Below are 23,740 nucleotides of genomic sequence, written 5' to 3'. Positions count from 1 at the left end.
AGTATATGTTAATGAGTATTATTTCTTCTTGAAATATTGTCCCCTTAATCATAATGTAGTGACCATTGGGGTCTCTTTTTATTTTTTTTGAGTTTGAAGTCTGTTTTATCTGATATAAGTATAGCTGTTCCTGCTTTCTTTTTTGGCCCATTTGCTTGTAGGATTGTTTTCCATCATTTGACTTTGAGCCTATTTTTATCTTTTGTAGCTAAATGTGTTTCCTGGAGACAGCAAAAGGTTGGGTTTTGTTTCTTAATCCAGGCTGCAACTCTGTGTCTTTTTATTGAAGAGTTTAGTCCATATACCTTTAGAGTTAATATTGATATGTTAGCATCTGTATTTGCCATTATGTTTGTCTTTCCTTTGATTTTATTTATTTATTCTTTTAATAACTTTTTTTTTTTTGGTCTTCTTTCGTTGTTATTCGTCCCTCTGAGGTTCTGGCTTTAGGATTCCTTGTAGTATTTTTTGGAGTGGGGGTTTAGTCGTAATGAAATTCCGGAGTTTCTCTTTGTCTGGGAAGGTCCATATTCTTTCTTCATGGAGGAAAGAGAGCTTTGCGGGATAGAGTATTCTTGGTTGGCATCTGTTTTCTTGGAGTCTGTTGACTATGTCCCTCCACTCTCTCCTTGCCCGTAGTGTTTCTTCAGAGAAGTCTGATGTCAGCCTGATTGGTTTTCCTTTGAATGTTATCTGTTTCTTCCCTCTTGTCAGCTTCATTATTTTTTCCTTGTCCTGGATTCTTGGTAGCTTTACTATTATGTGTCTTGCTGTGTTTTTCCTTTCGTCGTGGAAGTTTGGTGTTCTTCTTGCTTCTTGTATATCAATTTTCAGCTCCTTCTTCGCATTTGGGAAGTTCTCTTCAATTATATCCATGAATATTTTCTCTGTTCCCACATCTCTCTCCTCTCCTTCTGGAATTCCTATAACTCTTATATTTCCTTTCCTCATGGAGTCAGATAGTTCCCGAAGTCTTTCTTCATTCTTTTTCCTTCGTACTTCTCTTTCCTTTTCTGTTTTGGTTCTTTTTATTTCTGTGTCTTCAAGAGTACTTATTCGCTCTTCCATTTCACCTATTCTGCTTTCATTGCTTTTCCCAGAGTTCTTTAGTTCCTCCATTAATTCTTTGATCTCCTGCATTTCTTTTACTTCCCTCTTTAGGGACTCAATTTCCTTCTTCTGATCTATCACTTTTTTAATCATGGCAATTTTAAATTCTCTTTCTGGAAGGCTCAGAAGTTCTTCCAAGTTGCTGTCTTTGCAATCTGGGGAGTGGTTTTCTTTTTGTGGTGTGCTTCTTTCCTGAGGAGTTGTTAGGTTGCGTGTGGTTCTTCTACTCCCTACTGTCTGTTTTCTAATTTGTCGTATGCGTTGGGACACTGTGTTGCTCGGACTGACTGGCATCTTGGGTGAACTTCTCCGCTCCCCTCTGGCTCTTCCAGGAGCCATCTCTGTCTTCTGGGGGAGCTTTCTGCTGGTTTTAGGCAGTTTTTACTAAAGAAATGTCCCTGTTCTAAAATGGCGAAGCGGGATGCAGTCCCTGCGCCTCCGGTTTCAGGCACACTCTTCTGCGCACCCGGTCTGCCCCGGACGTGGGTGCCTGCTCCCTCTGTGGGCTCAGACTGCTGGTTGGAAGGGGCCTGGCGTGGGCTAACTTCCCGGCTGGCCACTGGGTCCTCCAGAAGCCTTCTGCCCTTTTCAAGCAGTCTTAAGAAATTTCCTGTTCTATGGGGTGTTAGTGACTTTTTTTCCTGGTCGCTAGGTGGTGCCAGAGATCTCTCCTATTGTCCTTGGGGGGCTGTTTTTCGCCTCCCCCCACCCTGTGGGACAGGGAACAGAGCGGGAATGGTAGGGTACACCTCAACAGCTTTGGGGTGCTGTGTCTGCCTTGTGCCCCACCATCGTGGAGAACCCACGCCCCGAATTTTCGTGCCCCGGTCTCAGTTCAAAGCCCTCAGTTCCAGGACGCGGGCTGTAGCCCAGTTCAGTGGCGCGGGAACGGCGCCTTTTGCACCGCTCCCATGCCTGGGTGCCTGGTTCCTGCTTACTCAGGGAGGGACCTTCACCTCAGTGAGGACCTCCGTGCGTCTCCCCGCAAGCCTAGGTCGTCTCCCCGCAAGCCTAGGTCGCAGGCGCGGGGACCTGGGCAGCCACAATCCCGGTCTGCACTTGCTTTTCAAGCGCGCAAGCTTACCTGCAGCCCGGGCTGTGTGTGCGTCTCCCGGGGTCTTTGTTCTTCTCTAATGGCGCCCGGAGCCGTTCGCTCACCGCCGCGGCTAATCCTGCAGGGTTCGCCTCAGCTCCCGTTCACGGGGTGTGGTGGCTGCAATAGTTCCTTTCCACTCACAGTCCCGCTTGCTGCGTCGTTTGTTCTTGTTGGCCGTTTTGGTTTGTTGTTTTCCTCCTCTCTGCCGGTCGGAGAGTGCCGCCTCTGTGGGTGGGGGAGGGGAGCAGGGTTGTGCGCTTCCCTCCCTTCTAGTCCTCTTTTATGGCCACTTTCTTCTTTGGGTAGTTTGCTGGAGTCACCCGTTTATCTTCCATGTCCCAGTTCTCACTGGGACCTGCCGCTTTTCCTCCCTATTAACTTTTTTTAATGGGAGATCTTACTCGCAGCGTCTCCTCGCTGCCATGTTGCTCCGCCCCTCTCCCTTAGGTGTTCTTTTATATTTATTTCTGGGTCCATGATTGTGCTTTCTCTGAAATTATTGAAATAAGACCTTTTTGCAAGTGTGAACATTTTAATAAGATGATATCAAAGAAATTTTGGGGTTCTCAAAGGTTGTTTTCTGTAAGAATTTGTGCGATTCTTTTTAAATTCTAAAATCAAAATGTCTTTTAAGTTAAAAGACATAAAACATTTAGACTTGAGTTGTAGAATCAAACAAAATGTTGAAATGCTGCTTTTTTCAAAGGTTGGTAAATACTTCCCAGAAAAGAGCTATGTGTGTTAGGGAAGAACAATTAGCTGGAAAAAAAATCATATAGTTCATCTGAGAATAAATGCATTTTGATGAAGCAGTGCCATCCTTTGTTTCATCTAACTGCTCAGCAGCTGTAGCCTATAGTTCTGAGGAATACAAATTGTGCCAATGAGAATCTCAATGTGCTAGGTTTGAGACTTCACTTGAGGATGAATATAAGAATTAGTGCATTTGTTTTTTCTGTTTTCAACAGGAAGAGTAAAAGACATTTTCTGATGAAATGTTGTCAGAGAAAATATTTTTGTTATTTGCAATTAAAATTTTAGAATTCTACTCTGAAGACTTGAAAAGGCATAAGCTAACATTAAGTTTCTTCAGTATTTCCTGGTAATAGAGCTGTAAATAATGCTAAGTGAAATAAAATATTACGAAATAAGATGTTAATATGTACTGAGGGACCAATTTTAAGGGTATGTAGCAAGTCGGGAAAATAATTATTATATAATTAAATAGTAGCATTTAAGCATTGGTTATTGTCATTGTGAGTTATGCCTTATTATCCCCAGCCTGTATCTTCTCCTAAAATTTTTGGTTTTGATGACCAGGAAGACTTTGCTGGAGACTTTGCCTAGCATGCCAGCCATTATTAGAGAGTTTGGCATCATCATAAGTCCTTTCATCTCCCAAGTTTTCCCTTCCACCTTTCTTGCCTTCCTGTATTTACTTGCCTTGTATTTTTTTGGTGTGGTGGAAAGGGAGAGGTGAATGCATGAAGCAGAATTTTAGGAAAGAATCATAAAAATGTAAAATGATCCTTTTTTGTTCCACATATTTCACTAGATAATGTATGCTACCACCGTTTTCCTAATCCCCATATTTTATTTTAAAAGATTAATTGTGGGAGAAAAAAAGTTTTTTTTTCCCTTCATATATTATTAAAACATAGTCTTGGGCACTAACTGATAGCTGAGATTTTTGAAAAATATCTACCAAAAACTAGGAGTTCCAAAAAAGTTTTTAAAAAATACTTGGCAGATGAAACATTTTACAATGTTTGCCAAACCCATGGCATCATAGGTTTTATTTCAGATGAGTGGTGGTCTGAAATGACAAGTTTTGTTTTTTTTCATAGTTAGAAAAAGAATGTTTTAGCTAGTCAAATTGAGGACTCAAACCCAGGCAACAACCCAATAGATTTTACTTGGCAAGAACTGGTCTAACAAACACAAGTTTGGATTTAGTTTTGATAGGAGCAGTGATTTAGTTTTGATAGGAGTCATTGATGTTAGAAATGTAACTTTTTGGTATTTTTATTGAGGGCGTGTTGATTTATAGGACTGCGTATGACTCGGAAGTACAGATTCACCTTTTCAGATGTGTATTATCATGCCACATAGACCATCAAAGCACCAATGATCCTCCACCCTTTTTTCCCCCTGTCTCCCATACTCCCCCTCTGGTAGCCTCAGCTCTGCACTCAGATTTCTAGTGTTTGTTTTCATTTAGTTTTGTCCTTTGTTTTGTTTTTCAATATTCCACATATAGCTTAACTTCCTCCAGTTGCATCCATGTGTGTCACAAATGGCAAGATTTCATTTTTTTTTATAGCTGAGTAGTGTTCTATTATGTGTGTGTGTATGTATTTATATCTCAGCTCCTTAATCTGCTCCTCTGTCTTTGGATGCTTAAGTTGTTTCCATAAGTTGGCTATTGTAAATAGCGCTGCAGTGAACAAAGAGTGGGTTGTCTCCTGTGGAATTAGTGCTTTTGCATTCTATGGGTAGGAGTGGAATCCACCTAGGAGTGGAATTGCTGGGTCCTTTGGTGCATCTATTTTTACTATTATGAGGAACCTCCATACTTTTTTTCCCTGTGGTGGGGGGCGGGGAGGGGAGAGACTTCCTTTATCTCCATTCCCTCACAAACACCTGGTAGCTTTTTTTTTTTTTTATGTGGAAATAATTTTTTTTTCTTTTTGAGACTTCCATCTCTCTTTACCTTTTCAAAATGATAGGATGGCAAATGCATTTCCTTGCCCTCATATGTCATAAAGTTTCTGCTACACAAAATTTCATATTGAAAAACCTCAACTCACTACTCCTTAACTCCTCTGAAAATATTCATGAATTTTTCTCTGTAGGAATTATTTAGTATCAGTGATTTGTGTCAACAGCAAGTAAAATTTGATAGAAATTGTTTAAAAATTAAGCATCAGTCAAAAAATTCTTTTTCCAATTTTGTTTTCCTGGTTTCTTCCTTTCTATTACTAGGAAGAATAATTAGGAAAAAATTAAAATCATAGCAGAGTCAGTATCACAGAAAGTTGAATGGGTTATGTAGCTTTACCAGAAAGTAATAAGATTGGCCATAGAAAAGGTGAAATCCTTCTCCTACCCCACCCCCCAAACAAAATTACACAGGTAGCAGAATTTCTCCCTATTTTTTTTAATCTGGCTGTTATCTCTTTCTCATGGAATATAATGTTGGCCTTTCTTGTGAAGGATGAATATGGATTATCATGAAAGTGTGATTGAATTTCTGTCTTAGAATCACTGTTTTCTTTGAGTTCCTAAATCTTAATTCTGGTGTATTAGGTTCTCACCTGTAATATGAAGTAGAAGATACCACTGCATCTTGGGTTGATAGTGAGGATCTTACAACACGTATGAAAGAACTTTGAAAATTAAACCACACTTACGCATGTATTTTGAGTTGGTTTCCTTTAAATATTTGGCATAAAATGTTCCTTGATCAGGTGTGAGGTTGCTTAGTTTTCAATTTCAGGTTGAGATTTCTGCCTTTCTAAAAGACAAGCTGGTAAATCAGATTACTGGGAAGTCAGCAACGTTGAATCTGTGCAATTTTCTGTATGTCATTGAGTTTGCTGGAAACATCATGTTGATCTGAATGGGAATTACTTTCTTAGCAGCATAGAATTGGAAGAGATAAAATAATTTTGTTTTCGGAGGCAAAAGGCAGGCAACATAGTGCTTATGCAGAGTCTACGTGGAAATTCTGAGTGCCTGGATTGAAGTCCTGGCTCTATAATTTAACCAATTTGGCAGGTCACTCAACAGCATTGAGCCTCCATTTCCTCATTTTTAAATGGAGATGGTGACGCCTGTCTTGCTTTCATTCACAGAGCTATGGGGAGATTAGAATAGGTGGTGTGCATGTGAGGGTGCATTCTGTATTATAAAATGCTAAAGTAATGTAGACTACACTGGACTGAACTGCAAACTGGCCTAAGGTCAGCAAAAGTGACCAAAGTACATTGAGGAATGTCTTAGCATTTTGGCTCTTTTCAATGTTTTTGATTGATGACCTGTTTATTACAAGTTTTGCTTTAGTAGCGACATGTACAATCAAATGAATAAAATGGTCTGCAACTTTTGTGTTTCCTTCCAGTTCAGTATAGAGTCAGCATAGAGTCACTTACTTTGGTGATTCTATTTAAATAATTATTATACAAAGTAATTAAAACATTACTATGGTTTTTATTTTTTTCTTTTAACTCAATTTGTTTCTTCATTTGCATGATTTAATTTTATTTGGGACTTTTAATTCCAGCTCTAAAATGGTGACATTATTTGCTGGTATATGAAATGTTTGGGATACACTTAGTAAAAATCTAAAACACAAAACCTGAATGTACAGAACTTTTTACTGTCCTAGGAAACTCAAAGTAAAGCTGTTAAATGATATGAACGTAATTTCTTTGCCATTAATGTTAAGAGGCAAAAACTAAATCCCAAACTTGACCCTTTCTCTATCTTATTATTCACTTTAAAACCTATTTAAGTATAAGTATAACCCTACTAGATAATACCTTTTAATGCTTATTATTGAGAGACTAAAGCCTGAGAGCACTTGAACTTTCAAGTGCTATAACTGAATTGCTATTCATTTTAGCTACTTGGACAAAAAACAGTGTTTGATGGACTGCCTAGGTGAAGACCTGGAAAAGGAAGGGTTATCTACAAATTGAGTGAGTTTATTATGGCTTAGTGATTTGCTGATTGATTTCATTTGCTGTCAGTTAAGGCTCTTTTAATGTCAGTTTTCTTTGCATAATGCCTTGAAATAAAGACTGATGAAGTTCTTCAGATTGATGCCGCTTATATAAACTGACCCTGATTTGCCCTATTCTGCATGACAATTTAAGTGACAGCAGTTAGAGGAAAATACAGCAATGAATATGCAACTTAAGGATTAAGGGAAATGCAGTAAATCATTCAGTCTAAAACTAGGCACAAAGTTTCTTGTAATAATTTCACAGATGCCTTCAGTTTTATTAAATAGACTATTATTGCTTCTCTCTCTGTGTGTGTGTGTGTGTGTGTGTGTAGAGTTGAAGTGAAAATACTAAAGATACTGAAAGTATCTTAAATCTTTTCAAATGGTGGTAAATCTTCCCCTTCCCACTTATTTAAACTTGGGGTTGTCAGAATCACAGCTTAAAAACTAATTTGTAAGCAAATCTTTTTCACCTGTGTCTATGCAGGTGCCTCTCTTTTTTTCTTTTCTCCTTTTCCTAATAAATCTGTCCTTTTTAAAATGTAAAAAAAATTATTTCAGGTTATGTAAGTTCTGTATATTAAACAACCAATAAAATATTCACTAAGTAATTTTAAAGCTTTAGAAGTTTTTCAGTTCCAGAACCTTTAAGTAATAGTAGCTTTTTTTTTTTTTTTTTCATTTAATGGTCCAATCTCTTATGGTGCTGACTGAGAAGAGGTGTAACTTTTATGGAGAAGACTAAGAAGTAACTCACAGAAGAAAACACAAAATGCTAATATTTTCACTTCTTTTCTGAGCAAGATCTGTTTTACTCTTACCTAAAAGTTGAGTTTCTGTGTAGAATATATGCCCTTGCTTCAGTGTTGCAAGGCATTCTTTGTCCAACGTATATTTTATAATGACTATCAAATGAACCTGAGTTTGTATAAGTTATTAGCATTAACGGGATGAACAAGGAAAACAAAGCACTAAAGTGAAGAAAGTACCTGGCTTCTGTTCGTGTGTTGGGGGTTTAGCAAGTCCAAATAGAAGAAATATTATTGAAGTGGTATTTGTGGCAAATGAAAAGATTTCCTCACAAAATTTAAAATCAAAAAGAAAAATACATCATGTTTTTAATATTTCTAAAATTGAGGAAATTATGCTAAAATTTAGAATGCAGGGGTCCTCCCTGTTGGCTTAGGGGTTAAATCTCAGCACTATCACACTATCACTGCTGTGGCCTGAGTTCTATCCCCAGCCAACCCACATATGGCCCGGCAGATCTCTCCTGTCTCACCTGCTGCTCCCCTTAGCAGTGTATTTCAATAGATCTGCCTATTCTACTCCCCACTCTGTCTCTGGTGAGTACTGTTAACACCTCTGGCCTGCACACACCTCTGGCCTGCACACACCAGTTCTATACATAAATAAATAAAAATCTTAAAAAAAGTTAAGATGCAACTTAGTCTTGTATGTTTGATAAATTATGTTAAAAGATAAAATAGAAAGCAAAAATATTTATGAGACACAAGGTACTACAGAAAACCCTTGCCAGATAGAAGATATGATGACTATCGAGATGGTGTTTGTGAGCTGAGGAATATTGGGATTTGTCATCTAGTGTAAAGGAATTCTTTGAAAGTATTGGATATGTTATGTTATCACCAAGCATTTATTTACTGAGAAGTAAGAGGTTAAATGATTTTTTGTTAGCATGGAGTGGGTAAGTACAACAAAGATATCCAGTGATCAGAATAAATTTAGGAACTGTGAAAGATATTTTTCTTGTTTTACCACATGCTTGTGGTACTCTTCCATGTTCAGTGGATCCTGGATGTCAAAATCCATAATTAAGAGAAAAATAATTAGAGGCAAAACCTTATTGATAGATTTTGTTAATACAGAAGTCATCACTTTATTAATACCAGCATGAATGTTCTCTTAGATTGCATTTAGAACATTTAACACACAAGATGGCCATGCCCATCACATTTCTCTGGTATTAGATTCATATCAACCTGAATAGTTACTGAAACACAGAATTTAAATCTTTAGACTTACTAAATGAGGTTTCCTAAAAAATGTGTACATGAAACTAAAAAATATAAGCAATAAAAGCTTCTGAAAAACAGTCTCTGACATCAAATTTTATACTTATATAAATATTCCACTGTTACTAAAAACAGTACATTCAACAATGTTCATTATAATATTTCATAAACTGAACACACTCAAATTTCAGTACTTTTATACATATTAAGTCAAAGCCCAAACCAACTATTTTTCTGCTATACAGAATTTTAACTCAATTACTTCATTTGTTTTTAAAGGAAAAGTAAATATTAAAATATTAATGATTTTCTTAATAACTTTCTTTAGAAATAATGTTTTTTTTTTTTTAACAAAGCACCAATTTTTTTTAAGCTGCAAGCTCTAGCTAATGGTCTTCTTCCTTCAGAGGAAGTGCATCTGAGCAAGTATGAGACAACTCTTGGAACCTGCTCACTCTCTTTCATGTTCTCTGTCTCTCCCAGAGCATCCTGGTGGTAAAGATGAGCAGTAGGGGTGAACCCCTCAAGGGGCACTAGAGGCATATTCCTTGATTTCTTAGCAGAGACCCCAAGGAGGCAAATTGGGAAACCCTGCAGAATCGATGGCTCCTTGGTTTACCCCATGCTCATTTTAAGGCAGAAATGCTATTTCTGTGGACATAACCAATATTTGCTCTGAGAAGCTTGTGTCTTTCCCTGCTGATCTCGAGTGGACTTAAAAGTTATGAGAAGGCAAAGAGCTTTGAAATAAGTATACTTTCAATATTTTATTTGATTTTGACATCCTGTTTTAATTTTGGGGGGTTGTGATAATTAATAGTTTCATTGAGAACCATACACGTCTTTATTTGTATAGGTTAAGTTCTAGCTCCTTTGAAACTAGCAGAATATCACACCTGAAATTAATACAGTAAGTTCTTAGATAATTCATTGGGATCATTTTGCATACACATATACATATATGTATTTACATATATGTGTATGTATTTATGTATATATTTACATATGTATGTATATATGCATTTCATATATGAATATATGTGTGTATTTATATATTCCAATGATTTCATGACCCTATGAGCATAAATATATATAGCAACAACCCAAAATGATAAGATTTTCTAAATAACACAGCAGTTGAGTTTCATCATTCAGGCCTAGAACTGCATGTATGAAATTCCAAATTCTAAAATGCTCTGAAAACTGAAACTCAGAGGCAAAACCTAATCTAACCTAATTTTGAGGCAAAAATCTAATAACTGATTTGAGGCTTTGTGTAGTAGTTTCAGTCTATCCCCTCATGTTATTCAAATGTTATACTGTAAAATATATTTTATTAAAGTGTGCGGTCTCTGATCTTGTTGAGAGTTTTACCTAATGTCCATATTTCCAAAACTTGAAAAATCCTGAGCTCCAAAACATGTTTCCAAATTTTCAATTAGAGGTTGGGAGAACTGTACTAGCATTATAAAACAGATTCTACACATATAAATGTGTATTATTGCTTAAATGAACAGGTTTTTTTTAATAGTGAGATATCATTATCTTGTGGTATGGTATTCTCTTTTTTTAAAGATTTATTTATACAAGCACTGGGTACAGTCAGAAGTGAGGGAGGGTGAGAGAATTCACCAGAGCCAGAGCGGGGAGCAGAACAGGCAGACTGACGAAGTACACTGCTGAGGGGAGTAGCGGGTGCAGCAGGAGAGATTTGCGTGCCGTGTGGGATCCTCACTCGTGGCTGGGGATCAAACCAGCACTGCAGAGGCTGCAAGCAGCTTCGCAGCCCAGCGCTCAACTGCTGCACCACCAGGGAGGCCCCTGTGGTATGGTATTCTTGAGTGAAATTTAAATGTAATGTCTAATATCTGTTGCCCTTGTTTTGGGTCATAAAGGATTGTGTAGTTTATACCACCATAAAGCACAAAGGGATTTCAATAGTTGTGTGACATGCAAATCAGATATGGTTATAATAACCTTTGTTTTGCTCAAGTTTACTACCTGTTAAAAAATAAGATGTATTTATGTTCAATGTGAGTAGGAATTCCCTTAGATACTAGTTTTGGGGACCTTCCCACTTTATGTCCCGAAAGCGGAATGAATGAAATTCCTTACCACATAGGCCCATGTCTTTCCTTGCCTATCTTAGTTTGTTCTCACTAGATAAGATAATACATACTCTGACAGTGTCTAGAGAAGTCAAAAGAGTTGCTTTAGGTAAGGAGAGCAAGGTTTTGGGAATGTGAAGGCCTTGTCGTTTGTATCCCTGACCCTAGGGAATCCATAGGAGACTTAGGAGCAAGTATAGTCATTCCTTCAAAGTTTTCCACTTTTCCTAGAAGGAAGATGAAATTATTGCTTGGGAGTATTTGGAGATCAATATATACCAGGAAATGGCTTAAAAAAGAAAATGGGGGCCTCCCCTGGTGGTGCTGTGGTTGAGCACTGGGCTGCGAAGCTGCCCTCAGCCTCTGCAGCACTGGTTAGATCCCCAGCCACCGACGAGGGTCCCACATGGTGTGCAGACCTCTCCTGCCATGCCCACTGCTCCCCTCAGCAGTGTATTTCATTAGTCTGCCTGTTCTGTTCCTTGCTCTGGCTCTGGTGAATTCTCTCACCCTCCCATAAATAAATCTTAAAAAAAAAAAACTCAGTCTTTAAAAAAAAAAAGAAAATGGCAGAATCTTGATCATAAGATTTGAAATTGGATAAAATCATTCAATAATGTAAAGAGTGCCTACCAACTACTAGACAGTGTGCTATGCTCTGGGATATGAAATTGACTAAAACAATTTTTTCTTTTGATCAGGGAATATGAAATTTAAGAGTGAAATGAGATGGAAAGCATGATTGCTATAGAATAGGCATAGGTACAGTACAATAGCCAGCCTTTAGATGAGAATGAAATTGTTTCTTGCTAGAAGATTAAGAGAGGCTTCATAGAAGGGATCATCTTTGAGTGAACCTTGAAGGCTATGTGAATCCAAAGCAACCCTATAATTTCTATTGTAAAATACCCATGGGTTCAAGACAAGTAGGTGTTTAAGAAATAACTAAAATAATCTATTTTTTTTTGAGATGGAGAGCTCAAGTAAGGAGATTAAGTTTCATCATGGCTACCTACAACCCACAATTAATTGTGCTACTAAGTGACTCACTTTATTTTGGCCTCTTGCAACACATTAAAATGCAATGCTAATTTAGGATTTATCTATATGATGAACATTTTGTATACTACTTAAAATTTTAAGTCCCTAAAGTAAGGTCATTTAAATTATTATTATTATTTTTTAAGATTTATTTATTCTGATAAACAAGAACTGGGATACAGGTCAGACATGCGGGAGGGTGAGAGGAATCACCAGAGACAGAGTGGGGAACAGAACAGGTAGACTAAGTGAAATACTCTGCTGAGGGGAGCAGCAGGCGAGACAGGAGAGGTCTGCTGTGCCATGTGGGATCCTCGCTGGCCAGGATCGAACCTGTGCTGCACAGGCTGCGGACAGCTTCACAGTGCTGTGCTCAACCACCTGCACCACTGAGGGAGGCCCTAAATTATTATTGTTATTATTACTAGTGATTGAGCATTATCTTTCGAGAAACTAATTTTTCTTAGGACTTTTCTAAAATCACCATTGCATTTAACAACTTTATGTCCATAGTCAATAGATTCCAAAAGACACTTTTTTCAGTCTGATTATTTTGATGATTGCTTTTTCATATTCTTGTAGGAAACCAACATGTCATTTCTTATCCCTTTGGTCTTTCTTTACAGTAACTTTTAACATAATAAGAATAGTAATCACCATCAATCTAGATACTGCACTTAGCCACAAGATTGGCTTTCATTCAATTTTGGTTGGAAATAACTTACTTGAAAATGAATTGGTCTTGTTTTTGGCACATTTAAGTTGTATATGCCATGGTTGAGTGGAGGTCAGAAAAAAATTTGGAGTCTAAACACTATACAAAGAAAACATCATTAAAAAAAGTATCTGCTACTAAAGTATTCTGCAATTCTGCTAAATGTGGTTTCCCATGAGGCTCCTTCTTACCTGAAAATGCCTATGTATATTTACATCCTTCAGAGTGGTGCCAATAAAAATTTTGAATGATGCGTAAGTCACGTCCAGGGCTAATTCAAATGGCATAAAGGAGAAAATGAACTTCTATTCTCTTTTTTTTTTCTTTTATAAAATAGCACTAAACAAAACCATGTCTGAGCTATAGCCAACATTGTATCAAGTCAACTCATGCTATTTTATCTTCAGTTGTGCCTGACTAAGGAGACTGTGCATTTGCAACAATTTTTTTTCTTCTAATAACTTGACATACTTTCCTAAACATTGTTAACATCACCAGCAAAAAAACATTTCAGTATCCGTGTGTACATTGCCATTGTTAAGTATCTAATTACCCTGTTCCCCCCCACTCTTGTACTAAAGGACTACACAATCTTAAGTGGGTAGGAGTGGCCCAGACTAATCCACAAAAGAAATATAGTAGCACATGCACACAAACCCCTGGACATGTAGGGCCCAAAGTGGATTATCCAGGAATGGGAATTATATGAGAGAGTAGGGGAAAAAAAAACAAAACACCTAGTTCACAAAAATTCTAGTTTCTACATTAAAGAACAGTCACTTTATGCCTAGGAAATTTTCCAGATATGGCAAAATAAAAGCCTTCCCCGATCTTCATAAACCAAATGGAAATGAAATATAGTCTCACAATCCTATTCCTTCTATACATATATTCAGTATGCATGGTTCTCACTTAAAATGAGAATGATGAGCTAATTCTCTTGAGTGGGTAGGTTTTAGGATGTTACTATCTTGGTATTTTGCTTGTAAAGTCATTTATTGACAATATTAGACCCTTAAGTCAGACTGCTAAGAGATATACAACTTACTATCATTTATGTTAAGTGTATTAAACATACTAGAAGTTGTTTACCAAGTTTTCTCCCCAAAATTATCTTCTGTGAATGTAATAGATTTGTTGTAATTTGTGAGCTTACTTTAATATTTTCTCATCAAAATAATCTCAGCTGTCTTTCAAATTCTGTTTTTCCTAGAATCAAAAGATAGATGAGGGGAATGTAAAATTATGTGACATTTGGATAGGGTAGAGATTTGTTAATTTATTGCAAATGTTTATTAAACCCATTATACAGAATGAATGACATCCCCCCAAAATATGTCTACCTGAAGTCCTTTTATTTAAATATTTGCAGAAACAAAAACAGGTAGCTGAGTGTCAGCATAGTATGATAGCTGTTAATGAGTTTGAGCTTTTTGAAAATTCTGGTTTCATAGCAAAATCAAGGACTTTGCTTTTCTACCTCTCTCAGTCAATAGAGGAGAGAACATGGATTAAATTGACATTTATATGAATGTTGTGACACTCTACCTGTGTAATTTTATGAAACTCAGAAATCCTATATTATTCTGCTGATTTCACTGAGATAATTTGTATGCTAGACAGCCAAAAACAAACAAGTTAAAAAAAAAGTAAACCAATCCAAAACAAAACAAAACAAAAACTTGTAAAATGTAGAATTAGCATGGGTTTTGGAGTTGGAAAGACATAAATTTGAATCCCATTCTTTAATAACTATGTACCTTGGATATTGGGTAAGGCATTTAGTAGTACCTCTAAGCTATAATTTTGTATTCTGTAAAATAGAGATAATGTGATTTTTTTACAGGGCTATTGCCAGAATTGGAAAAATAATATGCAAAGGTCTCATAATGTGGTATCTGACACAAACTTGGTGGTGTTAGAATTGGGGTTCAGGCAAGCTTTGAAGCTTGGGACCTGTATAGAGAGAAAGAACACCTTTGGGCAAAGATTTGATCATGCCTAGGCTTTATTCCCATACATTTCTACTCACATGGTGATTTCTGGTGGTAGGGTGTGGGGTTCACCTCCTTTGCTAGATTGGGGCAAAGGTGTGGAATTCACTTTAAACAAAGAGTTAAGAGTTGAGCTGGATACATGTGCCCTCAGATAAGAAGTAGTCTTTAATACCATATGACCTGGCAATTCCACTCCTAAGGATCTACCCAAAGGACACAAAAATATTAATTCAAAAGAACACCTGTACACCTGTGTTTATTGCAGCTCGATTTACAATAGGTAAAACCTGGCAACAACCCAAATGTCCCAAAATAGATGACTGGATTAAGAAGATGTGGTATATATACACAATGGAATATTATTCAGCAATCAAAAAGGGTAAACTCATGCCATTCGCAGCAATGTGGATGGAGCTAGAAAGCATTATGCTCAGCGAAATAAGCCAGAAGGAAAAAGAAAAATATTGGTTGGTTTCACTTATAGCAGGAATATAGGGGAACCAAATAATACATCAGTGTAAAAAAATAACAGTACAAAACACAACAAAGCAAAAATGAACAATTATAAATCAGAGACATCCTGCAGGGTGGGAGGAGGGAGAGGGATCAGAGGGAGGGAGGGAGGAGCATTGGGGACTGAGGTGATGGTGCACTGGTGCATTGGTGAAGGAAACTCTATGGGGACTACACCTGAGGGGGTGGGGGGAAGCAAATATTGTTTAAAAATGAACAATGATGTAAAAAATTAATATAAAAAATAAAATTAGACAAAAAATAATATCTTAAATAGATGGTTTTTGTGACAAAGTACTTCAAAGTACTCCTGAACTTAAGTATAAATTATGCAATTTTCTTTAACAAAAAGAGAAGAATTCCAAATCTGTACTTTTTTCTTTGATGGCAAGTAGCTATCAAAAGCATTCTATCTAGAAAATATTTTAACAACCCCCCTGCCACTACCAAACAACACATTCTGGCACATCAAGGTAAATCAACATTTGTCAAAAAAGCCCAACTGCTTTATTGAAGGAGTTTTATGAAAAAGCCTCATAAAAATAGTTGTTTGGAAGTGCTTCCAAAATTATGAATTTCTAAAAATGGTCCTAAATCTATAAAACCTCATCTATGTGCACATAAAAAGCTCAGGAGTATAATTTTTTAACCAAAGTATGTTTTGAACCTTTGTTAAAATATAAAATATATTTAATATAAAATGCATTTGCTAAAATCAAAAACACATGTATTAGTTTTTAGCAACTGATTAATTCAGGGACATTGGACTTATCTAGACAATCAAAAAAGTGCTAATTGTGGGCCACTGTCATCACTGAAGATACAGAGGTGATTAGGTACAGCATATGGCCTACGGAGCTTCTCAGACTAGTAAGGATAAACAGGTAAACTAAGGCAATAAATGCAATTGTAGAAACAAGCATAAAGGATTCATAGAAACTAAATAGAAGTTAATACTTCATGCTCAAAGGAACCTTCTTGAGAGAGGTTGTATCTAAGCTGATTGTTTAGGCCAAGTAGATATTTATTAGGTAAAAAGGTGTGAATTTTCTTACTCCTATCTACAACAGACCTAATTCTGATTCCCAGACACTGTATGCATTGTTTCTTACTCTTTGGTTATCAAATTATTTCATATATATCCAGAGTTGCCCAATTATCTAGTTTTTCAAAAATGTTCCCAAATCATACTCTTCAAACTGAATGTAATTTGGAAATTCTCAGACTGTTTACTACTGTATTAAATTGTGGCTATGGTTGGAAGATTTTTTTTTCTTATAAACAATATAACACTATTTGAACGTGTCTTTGAAATGTTTGATTTTTGTTATATTTGAGGTATTTTGAAACATTTTTTAAAAGGTATGTTAGCATTCTTGTAATTAAAATTCACTATAGTTTGCTTTAGAAAAAAACCTATAAAATATAATTAAACTGTAATCCAATCCCACAAGTGTATTACTAGTGTTTAGGGGAGAGAGAAAGTTAATAGCATCTGCTTGTGTTATTTCTTTTATTATATATAGTATAATACAAGGGCATTCCTCTGTTTTATGAATGGAAATCATTATATATTTTTCTTACAATATAGGAATTGCATTATTTACTCTTAAAAATATCACAGGATTACTTCAGCTCCTTTTATTTCAATACTTGTTTTTTTAGGTAATTTGAAAATTTTACTGACTCAGCTCATTTTGAAATATCTTGCTTGTGTAACCATCTGTTATGTATCTTAAGATTGAAATTTAGGTCAAATTACAAATTGAATTTAACCTTACAAAGAAAATAAGTGTGCCATCTTTAAAAATTGCATTCTAAATTTTAAGCACAATAGATCAAAGTATATCTTATTTGAATAAATATACTGGAAAAGAAGTCTCAATTATTTTCTCTCAGACATTCTTAAAATAGTCTCTGTTCTCAATACAAAATGTGAGACTTAGCTTTATTATTTTAAAGGAAGATGAAAAGTTGTTTATTTTAAAAATTTAATGATTTTGCTTTCAATTATGGAAATTGTCCTTTGTGGACATCTGTGTTTGAATTATATCTGACATTATTTTTATTTCTTAAGGCTATGATTAAAAGTTTCATGGATGTCTACCAGCTCGCAAGCACCAGAATCACTACATTAGAGAAGGAAATGACATCGCATCGAAGTCACATCGCAACCTTGAAATCAGAACTTCACACGGCTTGTTTACGTGAAAATGAAAGTTTGCAATCAGTAAGCCCTACAATATATTTTTCTTCTTTGGATCTTGGGTCACATTTGCATTCATATTTTTACTGCTAATGAGATCATTGGCCAAAATATATAATTCACAGTAAATTAAGCAACATAAAATTATTAATGTGGATAAAAATTGGAATGAAGAAAAGCAATTAATTTTTCCATTGTATTATGTTTAAAGATATGCATATTGTTATCAATGCTAAAACACTACATTGAGATTCTTTTGTGTTTGGCAGTGCAGCTGACAGTTGGATTTGGCAGTATGCATAGTTAAAGCTTGCAACTGTCTGAAGACTCAGTGTGTCCCATTAAGACAGAATATTATTAATTATGCGTATAACCAAAATGGTAATTAGAACATGTGATTATTCTCTGTAGAAAACTAGACTTATCCATAATACATGCCTAACTAAAGATGCATGTTGTGATTCATCTGTATGATTAAAATTCAGTTTCAACAGTCATTTTATGTCTTAAAAATTTAGCCCATGATGAAATTTGGACTCATTGAAGACTAAACAACATTTTCTACATTTGAAATGTGTTTAGAGGAGCATCCAAAAATGAATACATTTGTGACATAAAGGATGAAAATAAACATTTACACTTTTTTTCATGAAAGGCAGATATATCCACAGTGAGATCAGAGAATTATCAATAATTAGAGTACATTTTTTCTTACTTGGCTTGATTACGGTGCATAAAGCTAACATTTAAAGAAAACCAATATCATTTTGCCATTCAGCTGTTGACCATTTCAATGATATATTTAACAGAAAAAGAGTTAGCATTAAAGCAAACAGATGGATAGCTCTGATTTTGTTCTTCAACTCCTTTCAGATATTAGCTCCAGTGTGAACATCCCAGTGAAGCCTTTATGAAACCATGGTATTTAAAATTACAACCACCAACACTCTCCTTTAATCCCCTACAAACTCTACCTCACTGTTGCCTTACTTGGCTTATCTACCTTGCTTAATATTTTTCAGAATACTACTTAACATCCATTGACTACTAGTGTATTTTCTTTACTCAAAGTAGCCTGTTTGCTCCCTTCCATCAGTAGAATATAAGTGTCATAAAGTAAGCAATTTTGGGTGTTTTCTGCTGTAAGGGTACTCTAGTACTGAGAATAGATGGGCCCACAATAGGTGCTCATCAAATGATTATTGAATGTAAAATACTAATAATATGTGAACAAACCAGTTATTTGTGACCTCAGATGTGAATTCAGTTGAGTTCAATTTTTAAATGGCTTTCTCAATTTTTTAATGACAAAGTAATAAATTTGAGCTTTCCCAAGAGAAAATAAAATGAAGAGGAAACTATTTTAAAAATTGGATAAGTATTTGGAATTTGATCTAGCCTTTCTCTATAATATATTCATAGATCTTCCTTTTAATTCTCTGATCTCAGTGGTTAACATTATATCATGCTGTTTAGTTTGTGTTATCTTTGTTGGGTAGGGTTGTACTACTGTTTATTACTATTATTTGTGGGAAAATAGTTGTGTTTTAACAGAAGACAAACTCAACAAGTTGGGATTCTTCTTGATATGTTTATGGGAGGGTGCTTAATGTACATTATATCACTTTACTTCTCAACCTTTCTCCCACTTCTGAACATGTGCATGATATGCTCATCATTTCATTTATAAGAGGTGGCTCGCCATGGGAGTGACTCTCAAAAGAGCACTTGTGTAACATAAACCTATCTCCAGGCTAGAATGTGATGTGTCCATGTAGGACAGTGCTGCCCAGTCCCATGTCTCAATGGGATATATACTGTTCAGTCTATCCCCTTAGTTAAGAATTACTATTTTTTTAAAAAAAATAATAATTTTGTATAATTTCTTTCAATGCATGTGCATATGCATCTTCTAACTGGAACTTTTTAAAAAAGTATTTCTTTTAATGAAGTATTAATGACTTTATTACATCCTTATTAATACTTTGACAGTATAGGATTTCTCCCCTCAAGTATGGTCACCACAGCTCTCCCACAACCAAAGCCCCCAAAATCCTCTTCCACAGTCCATTGTGCTCCCTCCCCCCTTATCCCTCACCATTCTCAACTCTCCTCACCCACCCCTCCTGGATGCCTCAGACCTATCAGCTTTCAAGGGTTGGTTTTAAAGTTTGTCTTTGTTTGACCCTTTGTTTCTTTTCTCTATATTCCACATATTAGTGACACCATCTGGTCTTTATCTTTCTCCTTTGACTTATTTCACTTAGGATTATCCCTGACAGCTCCATCCATGTTGCTACAAAAGGCAGGAGCTTATCTTCTTGATGGCTGATTAGTATTCCAATGTGTATATATACCACATCTTCTTGATCCAGTAGGAACTCTACAAGTGAGGTATATTTCACAGATGAGAGGCATTATAGGCTAGTAATTAAGAGCATGGAGTTAGGAATTATGTCCATTAGTAATACAATCAAATGTAAATAACAGAAAACCTGATAATGTGACTAAAGAAAATACAGGTTGTTGTTATTTTCTTATATAGTAAGGAGTCTAGAAGTAAGTGACTAAATCAGTTTAGTGGTTCAGCTTCTCTAATTTCTCTGTCACGCCATCATAATAGTAAGATAGCAGCCAGCTCTAAGAATTGTAATCAGGGGCCTCCCCGGTGGCGCAGCGGTTGAGCGCTGGATTGCAAAGCTGCCCATAGCCTCTGCAGCAACGGTTCGATCCCCGGCGGCGAGGGTCCCACATGGCGCACAGACCTCTCCTGCTGCCCACTGTTCCCCTCAGCAGTGTACTTCATCACTCTGACTGTTCTATTATCTGCTCTGGCTCTGGTGAATTCTCTCACCCCCCCCCTCCGCGCCTCTGACTGTACTCAGTGCTTGTATAAATAAATAAATAAATCTTTAAAAAAAAATTATAATCATATTCAAGTCAGAGGGATGAATTGGCCATATCTGTGACCACACAGTAAGATATCTGCTTTTTATCTATATAAAATTAAGTCCTGAGAGGCATTCCATTTAAAATAAAAAATTATGTACTTATATAAAAATATGTATTATTTATATAAATGAAAGAAATATATTTAGATATATGTATATTTATTTCAATATTTATAAATAAAGATATAGTGATATATTTACATATTTACATTTTAAAAAGAAAAACCTTCCAAGGAGGTTCCAAATGTTGTTCTATTTATGTTCCATTAACTCTAAATGGGTCAAGTGGCTACCCCTACCTATGAGTCAAAGGACAAAAGAATTGAGAATTGAGTTAACTACTTACACTGTGTGCCATAGACGTCAGATAAGCCTGGATATAAATTCCAGTTCTGTTCATTGCTCATCCTGTGGATTGGGTCTCAGGGTTTTCATTTATAAAATGGGGATAATGATGCTACTTTTTAACAAAGATGTTTGGAAGTTCTAGTGAGGAGAAGTACTTTGGACTTTGCCTTGCACTTAGTAGTTAAAAAAGAAGTTAGCAATTGTTTTTATAGACCATTTGTCTTGATATAAATTCATTGGATTGCACCACAAGAAAAACTTCTTTACTGACCCAACATCTTATTTTGTTTTCCTTCCTCCTGTAGCCTTGAGCATGTGACTCCTCTTGTAATTATCATTAGTAAATTCCAATGGCTGAGCTCTCTGCCTCTCTGCAACTTGTCATCCCCTCCTTTCACTACATATTCTAGGAGGGTAGTCTATACTTGCTTCATCTGATTTAACTCCTGAGCCTTATTTGTTCTCTGGCTTCTGAGCCTATTATTTCACTGAAACTACTTTCTCAAAAATAACCAGTAATTTTCTGTTCACCCCGTATATCCATTAGTTCCTTCTCATCCCTTTTCATCTTTCTCAACATATGAGGATTGTACCTATCTCTTTAATACTCTTCTATGTTTCATTTATTATTGACTTTCCTTCTTTGGTTATCTGGCCTCTACTTACCTGAGCTCTGTATTCTTTGTATTATTGGTTATTAATACATTATCAATGTATTCATTCAGTAATTCAATATTTATTCAGTATTTATTATTACTGTTAACTCAGTATTTATTCAGTATTTACTCTGTGGCAGATACCGTTCTGGTCTTGGGGATACTGTGTGACTCAAAACAGACAATCCTTATTCTCATGAATTTAAAATGTAATAGTGGAAGCAATGATTTTCATGCACTCACACTAATTAATTTGTAGTCACTAACCAGGAAAAGTGCACTAAAAGAAGAGATCTTAAGTGTGTAAAATTTTTCTTTAAACAGATGAGCTTCTCCTACACTAATTTTCAGTGAAGCTTTTCTAGGCTCAGTGATTTTTGAGATATCTGGGGATTACATGAGGGCCATTCAGAAATGGAGACTTTCTCCAGTCAGTTGGAGTGGGCAGAACATCTACAAAGGACCTGTGATGGAAAGAGAAATTGAGAAAGACCAGTGTGACTCTCTTTATAGAGGGCAAAGGCAAGAGTGATCTGAGATAAGAATGATCTAGAAAGCAAGGCAGAGGTAAGACTGGTAAGAAGGTAAGAAGGAGTAACATACTTGGATTGCTTTTTTTAAAAGTGTGAAGAAATAATTCTGTGTGAATTGTAAGAGAAAGGGGTGTGTCAGACAATTCCTAGAGTTTTTGGGCTTTTGGAAATGGATCAATGATCTAATTTACTGAGAGAGACAGTGGAACAGGCAGTGGTATTTGTTGTTTAATTTTGAGTTGTGTTGAGTTTGAGTTACTTTTGAGACATCCAACTAGAGGGATCCAGAAGGTTGCTTGACGTGGAATTCAAGCCAGATGCTAAGTCTCTATCTTGGCATATAAATTTTAAGTCATATATAGTTAGAGCTTGAAGCTATTAGCAAGAGTGACCCTACATAAGAGGGTTTATAGAGTAAGAAGAAGGAAGCTTGAAAAACTGCAACATAAAATGCTTGCGTAGAAGAGGGTAAGATAGTAAAGAAAAAGAAGGTTGTAAAGGAACAGGCATAGAGGTAAAGGAAAAACCAAGAAAGGATGATGCATGAAAATAGAGAATTTTAAGAATAACATGTCAAAACTATTATTGCTGCTGAAGATCAAGTAAAATGAGGATTGAAAATGACCTTTGGGTTTAATGCGCAGAGGCCTTTGGTAACCTTAACAAAGTCTCTTTCAGCAGGAGGTGGGGGAATAAGTAGGAGTTGACAAAAAAGAAGAGTAAATTTAAACAACTATTCAAGGATTTAGCTATTAAGTGTGAGACTTAGAAATGGAATGTTCAAAGGATTCCAGGAGTTCTGTTTTAAGACAGAATGACTTGACTGTGCTTCAGTGTCTTCTTAAATAGAAGCCTGTAGAGGTCTGGCCTTCACTTTATTGTCAATTCTTACCATTTCTGTTGTCACCTATTCGCATGTTAGCTTGGTTTTGATGAGTATTTGCATGCTATTTTTTTTCCATACTTTCCTTTCAACCAAGCTGTATTTTATATTTACAGGAGCTTTCTTGTTGAAAGACATAGTTTGATTTTGTTTAATTTGTTCATTTGACAACTTATCATTTAATTGGATTGACAATTATTGATAGTCAATTATTGACAATTATTGATAGTGTTGAATTGATAGCCTTTATTGACAATTATTGATAGTGTTGACATTTAGGAGTTTTTGTCCATTTTACTTGTTTTATGAGGATGAAGTTGATAAAGACACTGTCTATGTCATTGTGGGTTTCTTTTCTAGCAAGGGAAACAGGCACAAATCAGAAAAATAGGTGTAAATAATGTCTGTGGGAGCACAGACCTTATTTCTAATATTGTAAGAAGGAGAGATGAAATGAGAAGATAAAATATTTGTAGTGTCTTTGGAGAACATGTGGCAATTTGGCATTTTGTTAAGAGGAAGAACAATGGAAATATATATTTTTTCTAAGCAGTAGGCATTATGTATAGTGCACTATGTTTAATGAATTAAATTATATAATTTTTAAAAATTTTTATTTTATTTATTTATACAAGTACTGGGTACAGTCAGAAGCACGGGAGGGTGAGAGAATCCACCAGAGCCAGAGCGGAGAGCAGAGCAGAGCAGGCAGACTGATGAAGTACACTGCTGAGGGGAGCAGCGGGCGGCAGGAGAGGTCTGCTTCGTCATGTGGGACCCTCGCCTGTTGGCCGGGGATCGAACTGGTGTTGCAG

At 36.0% G+C, this 23,740-nt stretch overlaps 1 protein-coding gene across 3 annotated transcripts in view; it reads left to right on the top strand.

Moving 5' to 3' along the window:
* Positions 1-23,740, top strand: part of CCDC171 (coiled-coil domain containing 171) — a gene marked incomplete at both ends in the record, with an annotated part of 235,424 nt that overhangs the window by 176,584 nt on the left and 35,100 nt on the right. For all 3 annotated transcript variants that reach the window (XM_084237472.1, XM_084237471.1, XM_084237473.1), the window contains one exon: positions 17,426-17,578. In XM_084237472.1, coding sequence (XP_084093598.1) covers positions 17,426-17,578 — 153 coding nt within the window. The remainder of the gene's footprint in view (positions 1-17,425; positions 17,579-23,740) is intronic.

This window comes from Talpa europaea, assembly GCF_964194135.1.
Source record: "Talpa europaea genome assembly, chromosome: 7".
In the NCBI taxonomy this organism is placed as follows: domain Eukaryota; kingdom Metazoa; phylum Chordata; class Mammalia; order Eulipotyphla; family Talpidae; genus Talpa; species Talpa europaea.
Note: the sequence above shows the minus strand (reverse complement) of the source record. Positions and strands in the feature narration are given on the sequence as shown.